This window comes from Brassica oleracea, chromosome C3 (assembly GCF_000695525.1).
Source record: "Brassica oleracea var. oleracea cultivar TO1000 chromosome C3, BOL, whole genome shotgun sequence".
Taxonomy (NCBI): Eukaryota; Viridiplantae; Streptophyta; class Magnoliopsida; order Brassicales; family Brassicaceae; genus Brassica; species Brassica oleracea.
The window spans coordinates 18,180,369-18,202,321 of record NC_027750.1 but is presented as its reverse complement, the minus strand read 5'-3'; the positions used below and the strand labels follow the sequence as shown (position 1 = coordinate 18,202,321).

Below are 21,953 nucleotides of genomic sequence, written 5' to 3'. Positions count from 1 at the left end.
TTGAATTTTATTGTGTTATATAATGGCATGATTTTGAGTATATATGCGATCGCTGTAAACAGAAATTTCCATTGAGGAACATTGAATTTTTCAACTTATTTCTGTGTAAAATTCGTCTTATGTATATGTGTAATGTTTAGTTTGAAAGATTGATTATAAGAACTGTTTTATATAAGTACATTGAAGAATAAAAATGGCAATTAAAGTGAGAATTGCGGGTTTGAACTTTAATATACACCTCAAGTTATAACAAAATATATAAAATCGAACAAAAAATAAATATATAAAATTGTTTTTAAAAGATACAAAAGGTTGGAAAAAATATACTCTGATATGATAAATCGTATGAAGTTCATTGTACAACAAATGGTGTGTAGTATTAATGTTTTATGATACAAAAACTTGGGAAATTATTAGGTTGGACGACATTTATTGGTCAGTGGCATAATGTGTAAAATTTCTAGTAAAAAAGAGTGTCCATATAACTCATGGTCAGTGGCATAATGTGTAACATTTCTAGTAAACAAAGAGTGTTCATATAACTCATGAATGTATGAGAGGCTGACACCTCAGCTGGTTTGGTTGTAAATACTTACAAAAAATAAAGTTACTATTTTGCTAATGTTCCTCAATTAATATATAAAAGATATTATATACTATTTTCATATTTCAATTTTACTTAAAATATTATATGCTATTTTCATATTTCAATTTTACTTATAAAATCATAAATAGATATCATAGTTTATATTTGGTTTTGGTTTAGTTATTAGAGTTTATGATTTAGTATTTAGGGGTTTGAGTTGGGGTAAGGTTTTGTGTTTAGGAGTTGTGAGTTGGGTTACAGTCATATTGTTGAAGTAGTATATATCGCTGACAAATTGGAAAGTTGGGCAATTGGAGAATAATCACATAGTGTGACTTTTAGAGCCAACAATCACTAACAAAAAATACCAAAGTATTTCTCGACTGCATCTTCTGGTTCCATACAAACCGCTACACAAAATAACAAACCAGTGAGTAAACTGAACCACCGATAAATCAATAACATGGTCGAGAAGACATCTATTTTCATAGAAAGGAGACATGGTTACAAAATCTTCTGTCTAATATATTTTTTATAATACTTTCAATTTGATTAAGTTATTTTGATTTATTATTACGCTGGGACGTTGTTAATTATATTTGAAGGAAGTTCACAAATAAAGGACATACTTTTTTTATTGGTTCATTTCTTTTATTTATTTTTTAAATTGTCAATTTAGTTTAGAGACCAAAATGTTTGACTGAATCAGATTTAGTGAGAATTCAAAATTCTTTATGAGTTTAAACTGTTTGTCCTTATGATTTACTAGGGGAGAACCTTCATGCAAGCGTGGGTGTTTGGTTTTAAACTTGTCTAAATATTGAAATATATGTTAATCTCATTAGGGAATCACGCGATTCTCCAGCATCTCCGTCGGTGTTCGATGTGACATCCCGTCTGCTCGACGAGACGGGCTCAGCAAAATCTAGTATACTAGGAGGTGTTCCTCTCTCTGGGGTGACTCGGGTGGGCTTATGTAGCGGTAGGCTCAAAGAACTCCGTCGTTCTGGTGACTCGTTGGCGAAAGGTTGGCGTATGCTGTTTGAGGACGGCGGCGACCCAACCGGAATCACATGTCAGTCATCGGGGTTGGGGTAGAGCTCCGAGGTAAGGGTTTGTTTTGCGGTGTCAGTGGATCTCACAACTGGGATGGCGGTTCCCCTTTTTCTTGAATCTCGTCGGCTCGTCTTTCTTTCTTTTCTCGTCGGCGAGAGTGGATGAGCACAGAACTTCTTAGACCTGCGAGGTGATGAAGCGGTTGCAGAAAGTGGCAGTCAGGGTTTCGGAGTCATTCTTCATCCGAAGGCGAGACGCTCCGTGGGTGGCTCTGTTGATGGTGACTGACGGTGGATCTGGCGGGACTCGACACCCCTGTCGTGAGAAGTCGCCGGAATCTAGATCTGGTGGTTGTGGTGTCAACGGAGGAGGAAGCATACTCCCTCAGTCTTCCCCTCAACCTAAATTCCTTCTTTTTGTAATATGTGTATTTTCCTAGATTTAATCACTCGTAACCTAGGGTTCGCGTTTCTCCAGTGTACCGGAATAAGCCGTAGTCCCTGATGCCCTTCGGGAATGGAAAGAATATTTATGTTTAACTATTTTCTAAAAAAAATCAAAAAATAACAATCCGTGAGACCGTCACTCTGTTAAGATAAAATTGGGTGAATTGAGTGAAAAACCGAATATCAATGAATGCAAAAATATTAAGAAAGTTATTAATTTTTACCTGAAGTAGTTGCATGTTTGTTTTAGATCTTCTGGTGCATGATCTCTTCCAGTTGCTGGCTCGGGGTTAGGTTGATCTAAGCGCTGAGGGGCTCGGTTTCTAGATTCGTGGATCTTTATTTGGTTCAAATTTCCTTTCTCTAGGCGTTTTCATGGCACTAGATAGATAGGGAGAAGACTGTGAGGCTTCAATGAACGTAGGCGTTGAAAGTAATTAGTGATTATAGCTGTAACAAAAATATTAAATATGTATCAAACATGTTAGCCGCATTGAATAGTATTAACCGGTTTGAGTATGTTATGCAAAGATTGTCTGTGGCTAATAACAAACGTAGACGTTTAACTTCATATGTACCCGGCTAAAATTTTATGTTTTCTATTAAATATAATATTAATTTCAACAAATTGAAACACAAATGCTAAAAAATGTTGATATTAGGATAAATATTTCAAAGGTCGGCTAAAATTAATATTAGCTATCAATAAGAAAAGCTTAGATGTCTCACAATGGATCTTAAAGATTAATTCAAAATAGAAATGAAAATATGAATAAGTAGTTACATGTTAACAAATTAATTAACAAGCTAGTAATAAAACAAAGAGGTTAAATCAAACATACAAGTAACTATATGAACACATTGTTAAATGTTAGTAAATATGTTAACATTTTAATAATGAATCTTAACATAATTTAAATATTCCTGTAAGATTATAGCTGGCTAATTTTCTATTGAATCAAATAAATATGTAAAAAATATTAAATTGTATGATTATTGCCAAAAATATTTTTGACAAATTAAGCAAGTATCAAGCCAAATCTAAGATCTCCATCACTATCTCCTGTTGGTTCATATTTCTTCTCTTCCGTAGCAGGAGCAGCAACGACAGCTCCTCCACCAGCAGGAGACGCAGTGGCAGCAACATGCACACCACATCCACTGCCACCAACACCGACATCTATGAGAGAACCTCACGGTTTTACCAGAAAACAAAAACCAGTCTTCATCCTTCTTAACGACCTTCAATTGTCTGGAAATAAGGAAACGCCCAAACCAGCCTGAGAATGATGATTTCTCTGCAAATTTTACGAGTTTTTCGAAGGGAGAATCACTTAAGACTTTGACTTCATCTTCGTCAAGGGCGTTTAGAATTTTACTGATAAAGAAATGTTTGTGGTAAGGGGTATCCCTTATGCCAAGCGGTTCTTCACCGATAGCGAACAACCTAAAAGGAAATGGTGGACTAGGGGATACAAGACCGCTGGTAGACATTAGAAGCTTTAACGATTTCAGGTGGTTTTGAAAGGATGAAGGAGTAATTGAGGAGTTGAATCTGGATTTTAAGCTTCAAATCAATGGAGATATTGACATGTGAATTTAAAAGAAGAGTTGGAAAGAGTTTTCGAGATTAGAGAATTTTAAATTTAGGTGAAATATTTCAAAAATAATAAAATAAAGAGAACAAGTAAGATATTGACATGTGAATTTAAAAGAAGAGTTGGAAAGAGTTTTCGAGATTAGAGAATTTTAAATTTAGGTGAAATATTTCAAAAATAATAAAATAAAGAGAACAACTTGTGAACGCTTTCGTGTAGGAATGGGTTATCAGAAATAAATCTAAACTGAAGATTTGAGAAACTTGCAATCCGTAGGTTAGGATCAAATGGAATAAGAGTATAAGTGTCATAAAAATTTCGACACAACCGAAGCAAACAAAAAATGTGTATACACTTAAATATGACATAAGACTTGTGTGTAGAGTGCAAATACCCTAAAATTAAACAAATATGGAATTATTTTTTAAAATTAATATATTGTCCACCTAACTAGCCTTGGGACGGATCCGGATATCCGAGAAATTTAGGGTATCCGGAACCGGATCCGTCGGATCCGTGGATTTAATATCCGGATCCGAATTCATGGTTTTCAGATATCCGGGTTTCGGATTTCCGTCTCGATATTCTATTATCCGCGGATATCCGGATCCGTCAAAATAATTAAAAATAATTTTTTTAACAAAAAATACTAATTTTTAATATAATACAAAAGTTAAATATTTATAAATATATTTATATATGTTTATAATATTGTAAAAACTAAAACAAAATATTATAAGATTAATTCATGTATAAATATTAATATATCAAATATAAATATAACTATTAATAAAATTTAAAAATTTAATGTATTTTAAAAATACGGATCCGGATCCGGATATCCGGACCTAGAAATTAAGATATCCGGATCTGGATTCGGTTTGCACGGATCCAAGATTTTACTATCTTGATTCGGATCCGGGCACCCCGGATATCTTATTTTTGGAGCAGATCCGGAACGGATCTCGGATCGAATCCGGATCTCGGATCGAATCCGGATCTCGGATCGAATCCGGATCTCGGATAATAAGTCCCACACCTACACCTAACCGAATAACAAGCTTAAGAAAAATTAAATAAATATTGTCCACCTACCAGAATACATTGGGGTTTGCTTTATGTGATTAAAAATTATTTTTAAAAAAAGGGGACGGGAAACCGATAAATCGTGTATCCCAAGTGAAAAGTCCAATTTGCCAAATCAGACAATGAGATTCAGAAGTACTCCTCTGTACGTCGCAGTTTAATCCACGTAGACCATAAAGCAACCGGTCATAACCGGTAAACCCTGTCTCTTAACGTCGACATTTTTCTTACCAGACCCGTGTTAGTGTTTCGGTCTGTCTCTTGACAAGTCCCGTTTTGTCTTCTCCCTCTCTATAAAATAACAGCTTCACTCGTCATGACTCTTTTTTCCCCTTTTTCCACTCACTTGTCCCCTTCTCTCCCATTCTCCGGCGACATCGCCGGCGATCGTTTTAACCACCGCCGCTACAAATTATCCTCGTCTCCGTAGGTTTGATTTCCTTATATCTCACTCACTCTATGTTAAAACACGTATGTATCTGCGTCTTTACCTACCAATCTTGTCTTGAAATTGTAGATCTGATTTCTCTTCTCGAGATCTGTTCTTTGTAGCTTCCCCTGAAGTTGACTCTAATAACGTTCTCATGGATCTTGATCTGTTTCATTTATTAACATAATTTTCCTAATTAAATTAAATATGAAATAAATGTATTGATATTCACTATTTTGGATTATTATTCCGTTAGATAATTCTTTTTTATTTTATCATTGATATGTTCCTTTAATTGTTTGGATAAAGTATTATTCTGAACAAAAGAAAAAAGACAGCTAGATTCAAAGTCAATTACTGTTACTAAACTAAGCAAATCTCTGTTTCATGTTTTATCTTCAAGTAACTGATTCTTGTCTCTGAAACATCGTAGATCTTGTCCTGTCCGTTAAAACAAAAGAAATGGAATGTCCTAAAGAACCATTGGAATCACAGTGTTCTTTATCCGAGATGGATGATTTCGATCTGACTCGAGCGTTGGACAAGCCGAGGCTCAAGATCGAAAGGAAGAGATCGTTCGATGAGAGGTCGATGAGCGAGTTATCGACTGGCTACTCAAGACATGATCTAGACATGGCTCATTCCCCTGGAAGCAGGTCGTTTGTGGACACACCTCTCTCTTATGTTAGGAACTCGTTCGAGCCTCATCCAATGGTTGCAGAGGCCTGGGAAGCTCTGAGAAGGTCGATGGTTTTCTTCCGTGGTCAGCCCGTTGGTACCATTGCGGCTTATGACCATGCCTCTGAGGAGGTCTTGAACTACGACCAGGTAATAACCAACACATATAATAAACCCATTATATTTTCAGAGATATGAGACATAAACTTTGTGAAATAGTTCTACCAAATGAGTTCAACTCGACATCCTTACTTTTAAATAATTAATGTATTGTTAAAAAATAAATTGTTTAAAATACCACTATCACTTTTCAAAAATACACTTTATCAATAATATTCTTACATTTGGGTTTAGGTTTAGTGATTATTGTTTAGGGTTTAGTATTTAGGGGTTGGTTGGGTTTATAAACTTCTATAAATGTTTTTTAAATTATTTATAAATGATTTAAAAGAGTTAATTTAATCTTTTTATCACAAATTTAAGGTATTTATGAAAATAGTTATCTTTTAAAGTTAAATTTGAAAAATGGTATCAAACTGGTGGTAAAACTAAAATTCCCTTTAATTAATCTTTGCATTATTAATTTTTCACAGGTTTTGATAAAAAATAAAGGTCACACTAATTTTGTTTTGGTTAAGAGCCTTAAGTCCAGAGTATAGAATATCTCAAAACTTTTGTAATTTTGGTTTTGTCTCTAGGTGTTTGTACGAGACTTTGTGCCGAGTGCACTGGCGTTTCTGATGAACGGAGAGCCAGATATAGTGAAAAACTTCTTGCTCAAGACACTTCAGCTTCAAGGTTGGGAGAAACGGGTCGACCGGTTCAAGCTTGGGGAAGGAGTTATGCCGGCGAGCTTCAAGGTGCTTCATGATCCTGTCCGTAAAACCGATACAATCGTTGCTGATTTTGGAGAAAGTGCTATAGGAAGAGTGGCACCGGTTGATTCAGGGTTTTGGTGGATCATACTTCTCCGTGCTTACACAAAATCCACCGGAGATTTGACTCTGTCTGAAACACCAGAGTGTCAGAGGGGAATAAGGCTTATACTCTCGCTCTGCTTGTCTGAAGGGTTCGATACTTTCCCTACGCTGCTTTGTGCTGACGGTTGTTCCATGGTTGATAGGAGAATGGTAAGAACATTCTTGTGGGAATCTATAATCATAAATCTTTGATGATTCTTACCAATTCTTGATTTGTAGGGAGTTTATGGATACCCCATTGAGATTCAAGCTCTGTTTTTCATGGCGCTGAGAAGTGCCTTATCGATGCTGAAACATGACGAGGAAGGTAGAGAGTTCATAGAGAAGATTGTGAAGAGACTTCACGCCTTGAGTTTCCACATGCGTAACTACTTCTGGCTCGACTTTCAGCAACTCAACGATATCTACAGGTAAAATGAATATTCATTCGTATAATATATGGTTTGATGTGACTCTAAAATGATTAAACTTCTGTGAAGGTACAAGACGGAGGAGTACTCACACACGGCGGTGAACAAGTTTAACGTGATGCCGGACTCGATACCGGATTGGGTTTTCGACTTCATGCCTCTCCGTGGAGGATACTTTGTTGGGAATGTAAGCCCGGCTCGTATGGACTTCAGGTGGTTTTCATTGGGCAACTGTGTCGCCATCCTCTCTTCTCTGGCGACTCCTGATCAGTCGATGGCCATTATGGACCTCCTCGAGCACCGTTGGGAGGAGCTGGTTGGTGAGATGCCGCTCAAGATATGTTACCCTTGCATCGAGAGCCATGAGTGGCGGATCGTTACCGGTTGTGATCCTAAGAACACTCGATGGAGCTACCACAATGGCGGATCTTGGCCAGGTTAGTATTATTTGGTCTAAACTTAAACGACATATGAATATCTATAAGCTTATAACTAGGCTTTGTTTTTCTTTTGTGCAGTTTTGCTGTGGATGCTGACAGCTGCGTGCATCAAGACCGGTCGGCCTCAAATAGCGAGGCGAGCCATCGACCTGATTGAATCACGGCTTCACAGAGACTGCTGGCCAGAGTACTACGACGGTAAGCTAGGAAGGTACGTTGGAAAACAAGCAAGAAAATACCAGACTTGGTCAATCGCAGGTTACTTGGTTGCTAAGATGATGCTTGAAGATCCTTCACATATTGGAATGATCTCTCTTGAAGAAGACAAACAGATGAAACCTGTTCTCAAGAGATCTGCTTCGTGGACTTGCTGATTTCTAACCTTTTTTCTTGTATTATATAATGTCATTTGAGACTTGTCCTTTATTCGAGATTAAAGGAATGCAAAGACCTTTCGTTTGTTTTGTTTCATAACTCTCTTTTATCCAAACTAGTTGATTACTAAAAAAACAGAACTAGTTGATTACTAAACTAGTAAAATGCAAGAGAATTGTTTGTATAAACCAAACTAATTTCCCTAGCAAATTTGCAAGGGAATTGCAATTTGCTAAATGCTTGGGACTTGTCTAATTCTCTTGCAATTCCTTTGACTTTTTTAAAAAAAAAAATTTAACTTAATGATTTGGAAGTGTTTTGTTTTAAGTTTTAAAAATTGCAAAGTTGCAGCAAGGGGGTCCTTGCAAAAAAGTATTTAAAAAAGTTTGAGGTTTATTAAGGGTTTAAGGTTTCAATTTTGGTTTAGGGATTATTTAGTTTTAGATTACATAAAAGTAAAAACAATTCGAAGTAGTTATATTGGGTGTAACATTTTGTGTTTTAGGGTATATGGTCTAGGAGGGGTCAAAGAAAGGGCTTGCATTGTGGAATGGGGCTTTGTTTATTGTGGAACGAGGTATTATTTGAAGATTTGTCTTGAAAATAAAATATTTTACAAACATTTTTAAATGTAAATGGATTTCAGGAAATCTTATATCATTCTACAATTGTTTTAAATGTCCGTACTTCGGCAATTGCTTTGATTATCTAGCAATTGTAAAATAATTGCGAGGGAACCCTATCAATTCCCTTGCTAATACTGAATATATTTTTTATTTGGAGTTTCATTTGAATATCGTATCGAAAACATGATATTGCATAAAAAAATTTAGGGCCTTGGGGATGGTAATGGTTACTGTTTTGGTTATGCGAAGATGGTTTCATCATGGTTTCCTATTTCTTGTTCTTGGTGTTGTGGTTGTGTGGTAGTTCATTAATCTGGGTTTCTTCCAACATCACCAACAACGAATCAAACACATGGATTACCGGTAAGAGACACTATCTCCAGCGAGTGGATATCTTTTCGTTTTTTGGTCACGTCATATGTTCTGTTTACAGTCTACTCGGCTGAGTCGGTTATTTGGCATCACCCAACTAGAACGAGACATCTCCGACAGCCTTGTTGGAATCTTTGGTCTGACGTTCTGCGTCCTTTATTTGTCAAACCTAACAACTATTGTTAGTTTTGTGATATTCTCCGGATCGTGACTTTCGGATGCTTCAAACAAATTTTATTAGATTTGTTATGGAAACAACGTCCTCCAGAAAAGCCTCCATGGATTCAAGTTGTGGAAGAAAATTCAGAGACCAAAGGAAAGTGTTTGATGTTGTCTAAAGATGTATTTTTCAGAAATTATATTTTGATACAATATATTTGGTATCAAAATATATCACTGAAATCTTGGTTGGATTTATGGAAGAGATGGCAACACGAAATAGAAGATTTAGTCTCTTTGTTGTATGGCGATATTCGTACAATCGTTGAAAATTGGTCTTTCCAATATTTATTTCTTATGGTTAAATCTATACATTGGATTTTAAACCGAAGAATATATATAGATCTAAATTGGAATAGAACCGATGTAATACAACAAAGAGAATCGATGTTTATGATGCGACAAAGATTTCAAGATCGCAAGAGAATTAGGCCTCAGAGAGAATCATCTTCAGCTTCTCGGTGTTACATGGTTTTCTGTATAATTTTATCTATGTCATTTTATGTGCTTTCATTATTATGTATGTATCTGTGTAATTTCTTACAATCTAATTAATAAAATTATGTTGTCAAAAAAAATATTGCATAAAATTTTGAGATGTATACGGATTTTGGGAAATTAATTAACATCAAAAAATTATTTAGGGTTAGAAATCCGAGATTTGAGGGAATTTCTAGGAACTTATCAAATTCCCTTGCAAAAATTTAGAAGTTTAGTTTTAAGGTTAAATTTTCAAACTTTTGTTTTAGGTTTATTTAGGATTTTTATGGTTTTACTTATGGTTTAGGGATTATTTGGGTTTAGATTACATAGGTGTAAATTTTTTGAAATAGATTGCAAGAAGTAATCTAAACCCAAATAATCCCTAAACCATAAGTAAATTTTCTAGAAAATTTTCGTTATATATTTGCAAGGGATTTTCTAGGCATTCTTGTGTATCCTCGCAAATCCCTTGCAAATATGTAAGGAAAATTTTCTCTAGAAAAATTGCAAGAGAGTTGCGAGGATACACAAGAATGCCTAGAAAATCTCTTGAAAATTTGCGTGAGATATTTTTCCTATCAAAATTGTAAGGGGTTTGCAAGGATTGCTCGGAGCTTTTACGATATTTGTGAGATATTATTTTCTTAGAAAAAATTCCTTGCAAATCGTTTGCTTTCTTGTAGTGTCCTTCGTAGACAGTGACATGTCTCGACCTTCAATCTGGTTGACCACCATTTTATAATCATTAGAGAGTCCTCGGAGAACATACTCGATATTTTCCTCAGAATCATCTGGTTTCCCGAGCAACACAAGTTGATGAAATTAAGAAAAGAGATCTTGAAAGTATCCGAAAATGGTTTTTGATCCCTTAGTCCATTGTTGATGTTCTTGTTTCAGTTGACGGATGTTCCCATGACTTCGTGGATATTCTTCTAATAATCGTCTATGTTGTGTGTGAGGAAAAGTGTTAATGAATGAATGAAAATTCCATGTCAGTAGTTAGAGAAATAATTAACTTTCATATAAAGGGTTATGGTCAATCTTCTTATCACCAATTGTTATTTTTAAGTTGGAAACTCATGATAACCCTGAAATTAACATTATTAAAATTAAGATGCACATACTTATTTGCTAAACCGGAAAAATATTGTTTGCTAAGTGATGACTGATGAGTATAGAAAACCCCCCAAAAATTGTTGAGAATAAGGATTGAAAATACGTCTGAGAGACTATATTAAACTTTGTAAATACAAAAATTACCTTTGAGGAAGTCATGATATAGATCTCCTAGTTAGTACAAAGAGTTTTCATATCTTTTTGTTGAAAATCTTCCTTTTTATCTGATTCAATATCCAGAACAGTAGCTCCACCTTAGGCCAACCAGATGCACCAGTCAAGCAATTAAGGAACTGACCAGGACATATGTACATTGTACACTAAAACAGCCATATATCACCAACCATGAAGACTTTCATCATGAAACCAATTTTACTTAATTCTAAACTAAAAATTTCCAAGGTGAGGTGGAATAATCCTCAAAGCTATACGGACCAAAAGATAAGAAATTTATGAACCGGATATTGGTCCAACCATGAAGCAGCATTCATAAATTCCAATCACGGTCTTCATAAATTCCTCAAATGTGTATCTTCCAAAAACTGCAAGGTAGAGACGTGGGAATTGCACCTAGACAATCCCTGCCTCGCCTCTCAAAGGACAATTATAAGCTTCTATCCAACTTTACTGTTCAAAAGACAACCGACCCTGATCAAAGTCTTTTGAATAAAAATTCCACCCGCAAAAATAATTAATGTCAGGTTTCTATTGGAACATCCGAGGTTTCAATAAGATAAAAAAGCAATCCGTGGTTAGAGAATGGATTCAGAAAAATTCTTTGAAATTTGGATATAGAATAGAAACTCGGGTAAAGGAAAGGACGATGCAACGTATTGTTACTTCTGCTTTTCCACACTGGTCAGCAATATCAAACTATGAACATCATAGACTTGGTAAACTATGGGCAGTGGCGGACCCATCATGAAATTTGTGTGGGGTCAGAATATAAATAAAACTGTAAAGTTAAAAAAATAATTTTAAGTTGTCACTGGGTAGGATCGAACCCAGTATCTGTGGGTTCATAAGTGCACTTTCTTACCACTGAGCCACAATTCATAAGTGTATTTTTGTAGTGTCAGTTGACCCCACACCCTTTCAAGTGGAACGCCCCTGACTATGGGTTGTTTGGAGTCATTAGGTTCATGTTACTCTGTGTTTTAAAAGCTCTCAGATGATTACTGTTTCGGTTTTACTGGATGGCATGGCAGAGGAGTTCTTGTGTTTTTTTTCTATGCATCTAACTTCTCAGAGGAAAGAAAAGAGTTATGGAAGATTTTAACGAGATTTTGAAGCTGGATGAGCACTTGGGCATAATATCGCGACGGTTACTACGGGTATGCGTGATTTCTAAGAGGTTATATGCCATTGTCGGTTTCTGGGCATGGAAGCTCATGGACCAAAACTTACTTGGAGTAACAAGAGAAAAGATGAGTTCATTCAAAGGAAGTTCACTACAAGAAAACATACGCATTACAACTGTCATATTCGTTGTTATTTCGTCGTAAAAAGTCATTTACGACGAACAAACCTCGAAAAAAAGAATCGTCGTAAATCTTTGGTCATAATCAGTGGCGGACGCAGCATCATAATTAGATGGGGGCACATGACATTTTTTCAGTATGTCTAGTTCTAGAGTTGCAGGGAATTTCTGGTATTAATTATTGAAGGAAAAATAAAAATTAGATGGGGGCACGTGCCCCCGTACATTATTAACTGCGTCCGCCACTGGTCATAATGCACATTTCGACGTAAAATCATCGTAAACTTTACAACGAACCGTTTTCGTCGTAAAGACAAAACAGCGCGTGTCGTCGTAAAATCGTCCTTAACTTACGAGAAATATATTCATCGTAATATATTCGTAAAATTTCGTTGTAAAATAGGCGTACTATTTTGAAGTAAAGAAGTAGTTGATTGTAAGTAAATTGTACGACTTCTCACAATCGAAGGCTTGTTAGTTCGTCGTAATGTTTTACGTCTCTTTTACGTCGACTTCCTTGTTTATTAATCGCAAACTTTACGTCGACAAACAACTCTCGTTTAAATTTTTATTAATAATTAATTCCGAAAATATTATAAAATGAATTTTAAAATTATGAAATAATAATTTAAAATTCTGAAATAAAAAACTGCATAAATAAAAAAGATTCATAATGTTATACATAAGAAAAATAGAGAAAATCAAATGTTATACATAAAATAAAAAACTAGGTAAGGTCTTTGTCTTGGAAAAAGTCTCGGATGTTGGTTTGCTCCAAGTCCGCAGCTTCCTGTTCCGCAGTCTGGCTCGGTGGACGGTGGATGTTGAGCAAATTCCGGAGCCGTAGATGGACCCAAAGAAGAAGAACATGCAGGATCTCCTATCCCGAATGTCTGACTATAATGTGGTGCACCACGCTTTCTACGAGCCACCTAATTTTTAAGAAAAATATTAGATCAGAAAAACTTATAAATATCAATTATCTATCTATCAAAACTAAACTTTTTAAATTCCAGTTTTATCTATCACAACATAAACGCTTAAAATTCCAAACCTAATCTGACCACCTAATCTAACCACCTAAACTAACTTAAACTAAACTTAAAAAAAACAAAAAAAACAAAAAAAACTAACCTGATAGAGAGAGAGGACCTTCAGAGGAAGACGCGTCGAAATTAGGATATGAGGCGAGTCCATATATATAGAGAATTAATTTTCGTCGTAAAGGCGAAGTAAATTTACGACGAAATAAATAGATCCTGCGTTTTTTACGACAAATTAAAGAGTTCCCGCATCGTTAAATTACGTCGACTTTACGATGAATCGTATTACTTCGAGTTTACGACGAATCATGTTACTACGAATTAAAGAGGACGCATTTTTTTGTTTTACATCGAGTTTACGACGAATTAGTATAACATCCAATAAAAGAGATCTCGTGTTTCTATTTATGTCGACCTTATGACGAACCCTTGCAGAATCCCTAAATTTCAATACCCTGAACCCCAAACCATATACTTCTTCTCTTTTAATTCAAACATCTTATACTCCTTCTTTTTTTCTTCTACCATTTTAAACTTCTTTTCTCTTTTTCTTTTCAAACATCTCATACTTCTTAAAAAAACATGCATTATTAGTTCTTTTAAAATAACATGCATTATTATTAGTGATAACAATTGTTATATAGTTGTTATAAAAAACAAATATTATTCATCATTCAGATTCATCATTCTAGTTCTCATCGATCCATTGTTCATCACTTTCATAAAATTCATCTTCATTGATTTCATCAGTCTCATCATCAGGAAGATCTTCATAACCACGGTTATGCGGATCAATAAGAGGAGGTCATCGGTTGGTTGATCTGGTACCTCGACTGTATCGACACATGAATATTATTGTAAACGGTGCTCGTCTCCACCAATAATCCGACCTTGAGGTGTAACTTTGATGGCAGTCCACCAAGTAATACATGAATCTCTGATCCGAGGATATGAGATGAAGCTAACTTGCTCTGCTTGGGAAGCTAATATGAAAGGCTCGAATTTTTTGTATCTTCGTCCAGAATGAACATCAACAACTCCAAATTTGTTAAGCCGAACACCTTTGTTGACGACGGGATCGAACCAATCACATTTGAAGAGGACACATTTCAGCTTCAGTAATCCAGTGAATTCCACTTCGATTATCTTTTGAAAGATCTTGTAGAAATCTGTTTCACCTTTCATACATATTCTGTAGTTACTTGTCGCCTAAAGTCTTCGATACTCGTAAGTATGAAAAGTAAAGCCCCGTGTGAAATACATGAGTGATGTGGTGATCTTTGCAAGTGGACCTTGAACTAACTCGAGAAACCATGTCGGATAATATGGATTGTCATAATCAACCTATAAAACAAAATAACACAGATTTTAAAACTTCTTAACATCTTTTTACAACCACTTTACAACCATTATACGAGGAAAGTTGTTTGGTATAGCCCAGTAAATACACGTTTTCACCAACCACTTAATTGTATTGTATATCAGTTGTTAAGCCGATGTTAAATTATTTGTCGTAAATACCTCCTTCCTTTGCAACAACTTTACAATGATAAATCATTTCGTCTGTAAGTGGACGTAAATTTACGTCGATTATACGACGAAAACTCCTACTAGTATATTTACTTTCATTTTATGACGAAACCATTTTTCGATGTAAATATATCGTTAACTTGTCGTAATTTTACGACGCCATGTTTTCGTCGTAAAAAATCGTAGTAAGTCATATGCTTTCCTGTAGTGGTTGTATAGAACGTTGATAAATGACATGTGGATAACAAAGATTCCTCAAATTTATTGTGTCTTCGAAGCTGGTGGTTGTTCATACCATCTTAGGTGCATAATTCAGTTCACAACAGAGGCACTGAAACCTAAACGTCCTTTCAAGTTCACCAACGACATCACAAAATACCCAGGTTTCCTTCTTTTGGTCGAGAAGTATCGGGAGACCACAGCCCCATTATTCAGCTCAACCTCTGCTTTACACCGGCTAGCTAAGAAGCTAAAGGAGCTCAAGCCGTCTCTAAGAGAGCTCAGCAGAAAGCAAGTGGGTGATATCACTAAGAAGACGAAGTAAGCTTATAAGACTGTGCAATTGCCAATTGAATGCGATGACTAATCCCTCTCATTTGGTGTTGGATGAGGAGGCCCGGGCTTATGAGAGATGGACATAAGCCTCAAACAAGAAACTTTAGTTGTAAACTATATATTTTTTTGAATTAATTTAACATTCTTTCAAAAAAAATGTCCAAATTAGGAGAAACGGTCATAGAAATATCAAGATATGACCAATTTCCAAAACCCGGTCAAACCGGCATTATTTAAGGTAGGTCTTCAACTCTTTCAAATTGGTTCGACTCAAACTTAATAATGGAAGCCAAGATAGATATTATAGCATTCAGAAGCCATCCTGTATTCCTACCATGTACCAAAATCCAGTTGATCAGACGGATCTACTCTTGCTCATACTTCCCTTATTGGGAGTCTTTTGCATTTAAACTTCAACAGCTCTTTCCTAATCAGTTGGTGCACGAGATCAAAAGCACCCATGAATATCTCAAGGAATCTAACATACCCCCTAAAGCCTTTCAGGTTCAAGAAAACTCAAATTCCTTTCATTCAGCCAAAATCCCTCCAAATGCTCCAATGATTAGTTTCTAGATTTCTTGGGTTGTTTCCTTAGTTTCCTTTTTCTGAGAAATGAGCCACGATTTATATAAGCTCATATTAATATTTAAACTAGAGATTGACCTGTGCATCTGGTTCTTACATTTTTAGATATTGATATTTGTTTTCCATAATTAGTGTTATATATTTTAGATGTTTCGTAATATAACTAATTGTATTCAAAAATCCTGGACCGAATCAGGTAATATGGTTATTTTTGGTACAAATATCCAAACTTGTTTCAGATACATTGTTATTTAGATATTTTTAGATTTCTATACATCAGAACCAAACTCATCTAGACCCAGAAGGAGCCAACTCAAAACCCACACATAAATATATAATATTCAAGTGAGGCCTTATTTCAAAACAAAAAAATGACACCCGAACGGAACAACCAGTACCTAAATAGATAGTCAATGCTCATGCCTAACTGATTTTATAAACTAATAAAAATGATTCTTTCTATGTGTTTGGCTAAATTAAGTGAAAAAAAAAATCATTTTTTATTTAGTAAAATAATTATATAGAGTGAAAATTTAAGTGACAATAAATGTAATATTTTTTTATTATTTTGATTTAAATTATTATTTTATTCACAAAAACATGTCTTTGAATTATGTTTTTAGCTACATAATTTTCCACTTATTGAAACTAAAAACTGTTTTACAAGAAACTAAACCGAATGTTTAACCATATGGAAAAGTCAGTTATTTTACATTTTTGATTTTATAATTAACACAAAGTTAATGTTGATTAAATAATAAATAAAAATATGCACTGTTAATATTATAGTAATATAATTAATGATATGATGTATTGTTAAAGTAATATTATATATTTTTTCTTATGATTTTGTTTTAATCATTTCAATTTTAGATTTAAATTTGTGTTTTGTAACAAAGAAAGTCACAAGTAATATATTGATATCTATATGGATATCACTTTAGTGACATCAAGGTCGATTACTAGTAATCCTTGCATTGGTCTGCGTGGGGATAGCATTTCTCTTCTGCATGTCCATGGAGTTTTGAAAAATCCAAAAATTAATGAAATAATTGAACTAAATGAAATATGGAAAGACAACTAATGTAATTATATTAATGAAATTACTAAAAAGACAATATACTTCTTTTTTATACTATTATCCATATTTCGAAACAATTCTCATTTATATTGTTATCCATGTTTTCAAACAGTGCCAAAAAATACTCTGTTACTTCAATTTTAATAATATAGATTTCAATCATTCCATAAATATAATGATTTTGTTTTGTTTTTATCAAAAAAAGTCTTTGCATAAAAATTTGTCTTTAGAATTCTTTCAGCCATTCATTGTACTCTATTGATTTGTGGTTCATAGGTTGTTTATGTGATTCAGCAGTACTTTATATGATAGAGTCAATCAACCCACCAGATTTAGCGAGTCAATCCTTATCCGTTGACCACTTCATCATTCATCTATCGAATTTGAAAGAAAGCATTGAATAACCAAATCTATCGAATTTGAAAGAAAGCATTGAATAACCAAATTTCATCTCCCCATCATCCACCAAAGTGATATCACCCTCTAATCTTACATTTTCTTGGTATCAGAGCCGAAAGACTACAACCCAATTTGAATATATCCCCTTGCTTGGTTTACTTCTTGTTGTTTTTTTTTTTTTTGGCCGAATACTTCTTGTTGTTTCATTTCAAAAATCATAAAACAATTTAAAATAAATAAATAAAAAACAGTTTTGTCATTATCGTGTTCTTGCTCATTTAAATTGAAAACCAGAAAAATAATAGAGGTAAGATACAATTCTAGCTCGTGTAGATCATTAAGAATTAAAAATAAAAAAATAAAAAAGAGAGAGAGAGAGAGTCATTTTCTAGTTTGTTTTAAGTTGTGAGCTCCACTTGCCTTATTTAGATTTTGTGCATTCCATAACTAAGAGTCCAAAAAAAATCGTAATTCCATAATTGTTTGATTTTAAAAACTTGCTTTAAAAATTAGGCATGGACATTTTACCTGGATCCGAAATCGACCCGAAAAAACCCAGTCCGGATAGGAACCAGACCGATGTTTTTACCCTATTGGATCTTGTTATAGAGGACCTGCGGATCTTGCATCCGACCCGATCCCAACCCAAGACCCGATGGGTACCCGAATTATTAACACCATAGATGCTTTAAGCCCTATCAAAAAGCCAAAATTCTCTACCCATCGATCTAATTATGAATGACTATATATAGAGCATGATTTATATTCTTTTTTTCTGTCTAACCGAGGTGGGACTTCTTTCCTAACAAGATTAATAATGTGAATTAAATAAAATGCATCGAAGGGCGTCGAAGTAAGGTTATTTGTCCAAAGAGCAAGGGGGTGGACCCAGAGCCGGTATTGGAATTTTATTGGTTAGAAGCCAAAAATATAATGGGGCCGATTAGGGTCGAACTCATGACCTCCTCAAACTAACAATAGTTAAATTACCAAGCCGGCTGAAGAAAGATTTGAAAAAATGTGGCCGCGTTATTACTTAATATTCGGCGGCCGGAAGCATGGACTTGGCCCGCTTCTGTTCAAGGCCGGCTCTGGGTGGACCACTAGGAGACAACATAGTGTTGTTATATCTCACATACTTTAATATATATACACATTTTAATACAATAAAAATACCAATTTTGGATAAAATTTTGGATATTTAAATATTTTCAGGTGGTATTTTTTGTATTTTTGGGCCGTATTCGAACCGAATCCGACCCGGAACCGAATCGAATCTGAACCGACAAATTCTAGTTATCCTATTGGGTCCAACTATCTAAGACCCGAACCGATCCGAACCCGATAGGACCCGAACCGACTCCCGAACCGAGAATTTCAAATTTCCCTATTGGGTCATAAACTCTAAAACCCAAAAAACTGAAACCCGAAAGGACCCGACCCGAACCCGACCTGAGGACCCGAGTGCCCAGGCCTATTAAAAATGAATCATATTTAATATTTCGACTTTCCACAATTGATTCATCACAAGCCTGCGTTCAAAAGGGAAAAGAGAATTCATTCAACTTAGTTTATATCGTTTTGGTCTATTATTTGCATATTTATCAGATTTAGTCTAAGTTGCATTATTTCATTTTGCTTTATTTTCTATACCAGGACTTCCACTGTTTCACTTGATCTTTGAGGATCATTTAAGAAAGAAATGGAAGAGCAAGCACATGACCAGACCCAACTGGCTGCACTGAACCAGATTTGTGTAGCTATGCATGCGACGAGTGATCGCATGGCCCGATTGGAACAAAAGAAACAATCTGGTTAGAAACAAGGCCAACGACCACAAAAGGGAGAACAAAGGTTGGGAGATGCACCAAGGAGCTGAATATGTTGAGCCCAAACCACCAGACCCTTCATGGAGAGCCACACGACAAAAGCAAAGGTACCAACTACACCATTCAGATTACTATGCTAACCAAGCGCCATCGGTTTATTAGGGGCATGAGGCAAAAGCCTTTTTGAATACACGGTGTGCACGGCTCACGCTCCAATGGCCAGTTCTTAGATTTCTTGAATTGTTTATTTATTTTTCTTATTTCTGAACAATGAGCAACCACCTATATAAGATCATATTAGTCCACTGTGATATTACCTTTCATCAATCCAAAAATATAATCAGTTTATTTTATTTTATCATCAAAAGTCTTTGCTGAAATATCTGTTTTAAGAATTCGTTGAGTGATTCATTAATGTGTTCTATTGATTTATGGTTCATAGGTTTTTCGTGTGATTAATCAGCCATTGATATCACCATTTGAAATAAACCATATTTTTTATGAAACTTAAAGCTTTCTCTTTTCATTTTTCTTTTGCATTATAATAAGGCTATAGAGTTATCTCTTTATCATTATGGTTTATGCATCAAAAAGCTCAAGCACAAAATTATACTGTTCTTAAATGCTATCAGAAACCTGGTATTATCAAATTATCTGAATATTTTTATGAAAATAATTAAAATTATCCAATATTTTTTACCCAAACATTTGAATTACTCGTTATTTAATTCACCCTTTGAATTACCGAATTTTTAACCCAAATTATACAAAAAAAAAACAGAAATTGAACTAGATCTTAATTGGACCAAAAAGATTTCAGATATTAGTTGTTTTCCAACCTTGTTACTTGAATCGAAAACTAAAATAACCAAAACAAGGCCGAGCTGAAAAGCAAAAAAATTCCAAACCAAAACTTAACCAAGAACCAAAGCTTAAGTCTGCCCACATGTGCAGGCAGCTACGTACATAACGCTCCATCTTCTATCCACCATTTGTGGTGTGATTTGTCTGTAAGGACGTACATACTTTATCGAATTTGTGATTTGTCTGTATCGACGTACATACTTATGGAATTTAGCACACAATAATAAATATGTACCATTTTGACTGTTAACAATCACAGTCACAGAAAAAATTAATTCTCTAGAAAACGTACATATTTATCCTTTACTTCTAGAAATTATGTTTCCTTAACCAATACAAAAAGATAGATTTTTTCGCAATATTTTCAGATTCAACTTCTTTTACAGATTTTTTTTTTTTTGAGAAAACAAAGAAGGGATTCCCATTTACTTCATCGAATTTTCTTTACAGATTTGTGTCATTAATAAACTTCATCAAATTTACTTCTCTTAGATATCGAATCATTTCGTCCTTTGAATTAAAATAAGGGATTCAAAAATACGATTCAACCACATACCTATTTGAATGTACCTACTTATTCTTCGAGTCTGGTAAATAATGTTAGATTTGTAAAAATATTTAGTTAAAAACTCAACCTCAGTTGCTTCCGAATACGAATATTGTATATTATATTTTTGAAAGATCCGCTTATAATCTACCCCATCTAGAAGATGTAAATAGGTATACACTTTATATATAATAATCTTATTATTATAAAATGGAAAGTGACAGCTTCTTTTGAATTTCCAGGAAAGGAGGTTGTCATGTTTGGCTGGATCTCACCTAAATCCCACATTCCCATACCTTCTTCCTCTTCTTACGCACATGATTCTTTCTTTTGTTGTACATTTTTTATTTGCCTCTAACACCATATTGAAATAAGTTGTATCCAGACTCCGATATTTCTATATATATTACAGATATATAAAGTCAGAGCATGATTAACTCGGAGTTTTTAGGATGGAGTTCTTAGCGAAAGGTAATAAACTGTTTCTTAACTTTTAACTAAAAAAATTAAGAACCGGTTCTTAAAGTCTTACAACCCCGGGTTAATCATAGTCTTATAACATAAATGTGTTAAAAAAAAAAAAGTTATAACATAAATATCTATACTTTAAGAAACTAGGTGAAGTCAATTATCAGACAATATGGTTTTTTTTTTATCAAATGATACAATATGGTTATAATGATAGATTCGGCCACCTACTTTCCTAAAACATGTCACATGTCTTCTCCCTTGTCTTAATCTTCTTTATCTATTTATTTTTATTAAATTATTTTATTTTATGTTGTCCATTTATCCCGATCAGTCAGCTGCTTCTCCACATTCCATTTCCTGTATAGAAGTCTTTTTTTTTTTTTAAGAACTGTGTTGTTTGCGCCTATAGTGTAATATTTCTTTATTTTGGCACCGAGTTAAATCAATAGATATGTTAAATTTGTTGATCAAAAGTAAAAAAAAAAAGGTACATACTAATGAATGCTTCAAGAATTGAAACGACAGAAACAAACCAGACTACGTAACGTTTCCATAACCTTCGAACCATCTGTGTAAAAGACCCAGGAGCATTATTGGCTTTCAGTAGTAATACTTAGTTGACATAATATGATTCCTTATCGTTGCCAATCTCCCGAGCTAATTGTTTC

At 34.5% G+C, this 21,953-nt stretch overlaps 1 protein-coding gene across 3 annotated transcripts; it reads left to right on the top strand.

Annotated features, from left to right (window-relative positions):
• Positions 1-5,030: 5,030 nt before the first annotated feature.
• On the top strand, positions 5,031-8,184 carry LOC106335985 (alkaline/neutral invertase CINV2). 3 transcript variants are annotated; one of them, XM_013774683.1, is made up of 6 exons: positions 5,031-5,202; positions 5,636-6,030; positions 6,579-7,010; positions 7,080-7,270; positions 7,340-7,707; positions 7,789-8,184. In XM_013774683.1, the coding sequence occupies exons 2-6, from the start codon at positions 5,665-5,667 to the stop codon at positions 8,082-8,084; spliced, it is 1,653 nt and encodes a 550-aa protein (XP_013630137.1). In that variant the 5' UTR covers positions 5,031-5,202; positions 5,636-5,664; the 3' UTR covers positions 8,085-8,184. The 3 variants fall into 3 exon arrangements, with proteins under 3 accessions (XP_013630137.1, XP_013630138.1, XP_013630139.1); XM_013774684.1 differs by having other exon boundaries at positions 5,037-5,198; XM_013774685.1 differs by having other exon boundaries at positions 5,037-5,243.
• Positions 8,185-21,953: the final 13,769 nt, after the last annotated feature.

What these genes read in the sequence shown, in the direction of transcription:
- LOC106335985 (XM_013774683.1), top strand. Translation starts at nt 5,665, where the DNA reads ATGGAATGTCCTAAAGAACCATTGGAATCACAGTGTTCTTTATCCGAG. An exon ending in AGGTCTTGAACTACGACCAG is followed by an intron (nt 6,031 to 6,578) that starts GTAATAACCAAC and finishes TTTTGTCTCTAG; the next exon opens with GTGTTTGTACGAGACTTTGT. An exon ending in CAATGGCGGATCTTGGCCAG is followed by an intron (nt 7,708 to 7,788) that starts GTTAGTATTATT and finishes TCTTTTGTGCAG; the next exon opens with TTTTGCTGTGGATGCTGACA.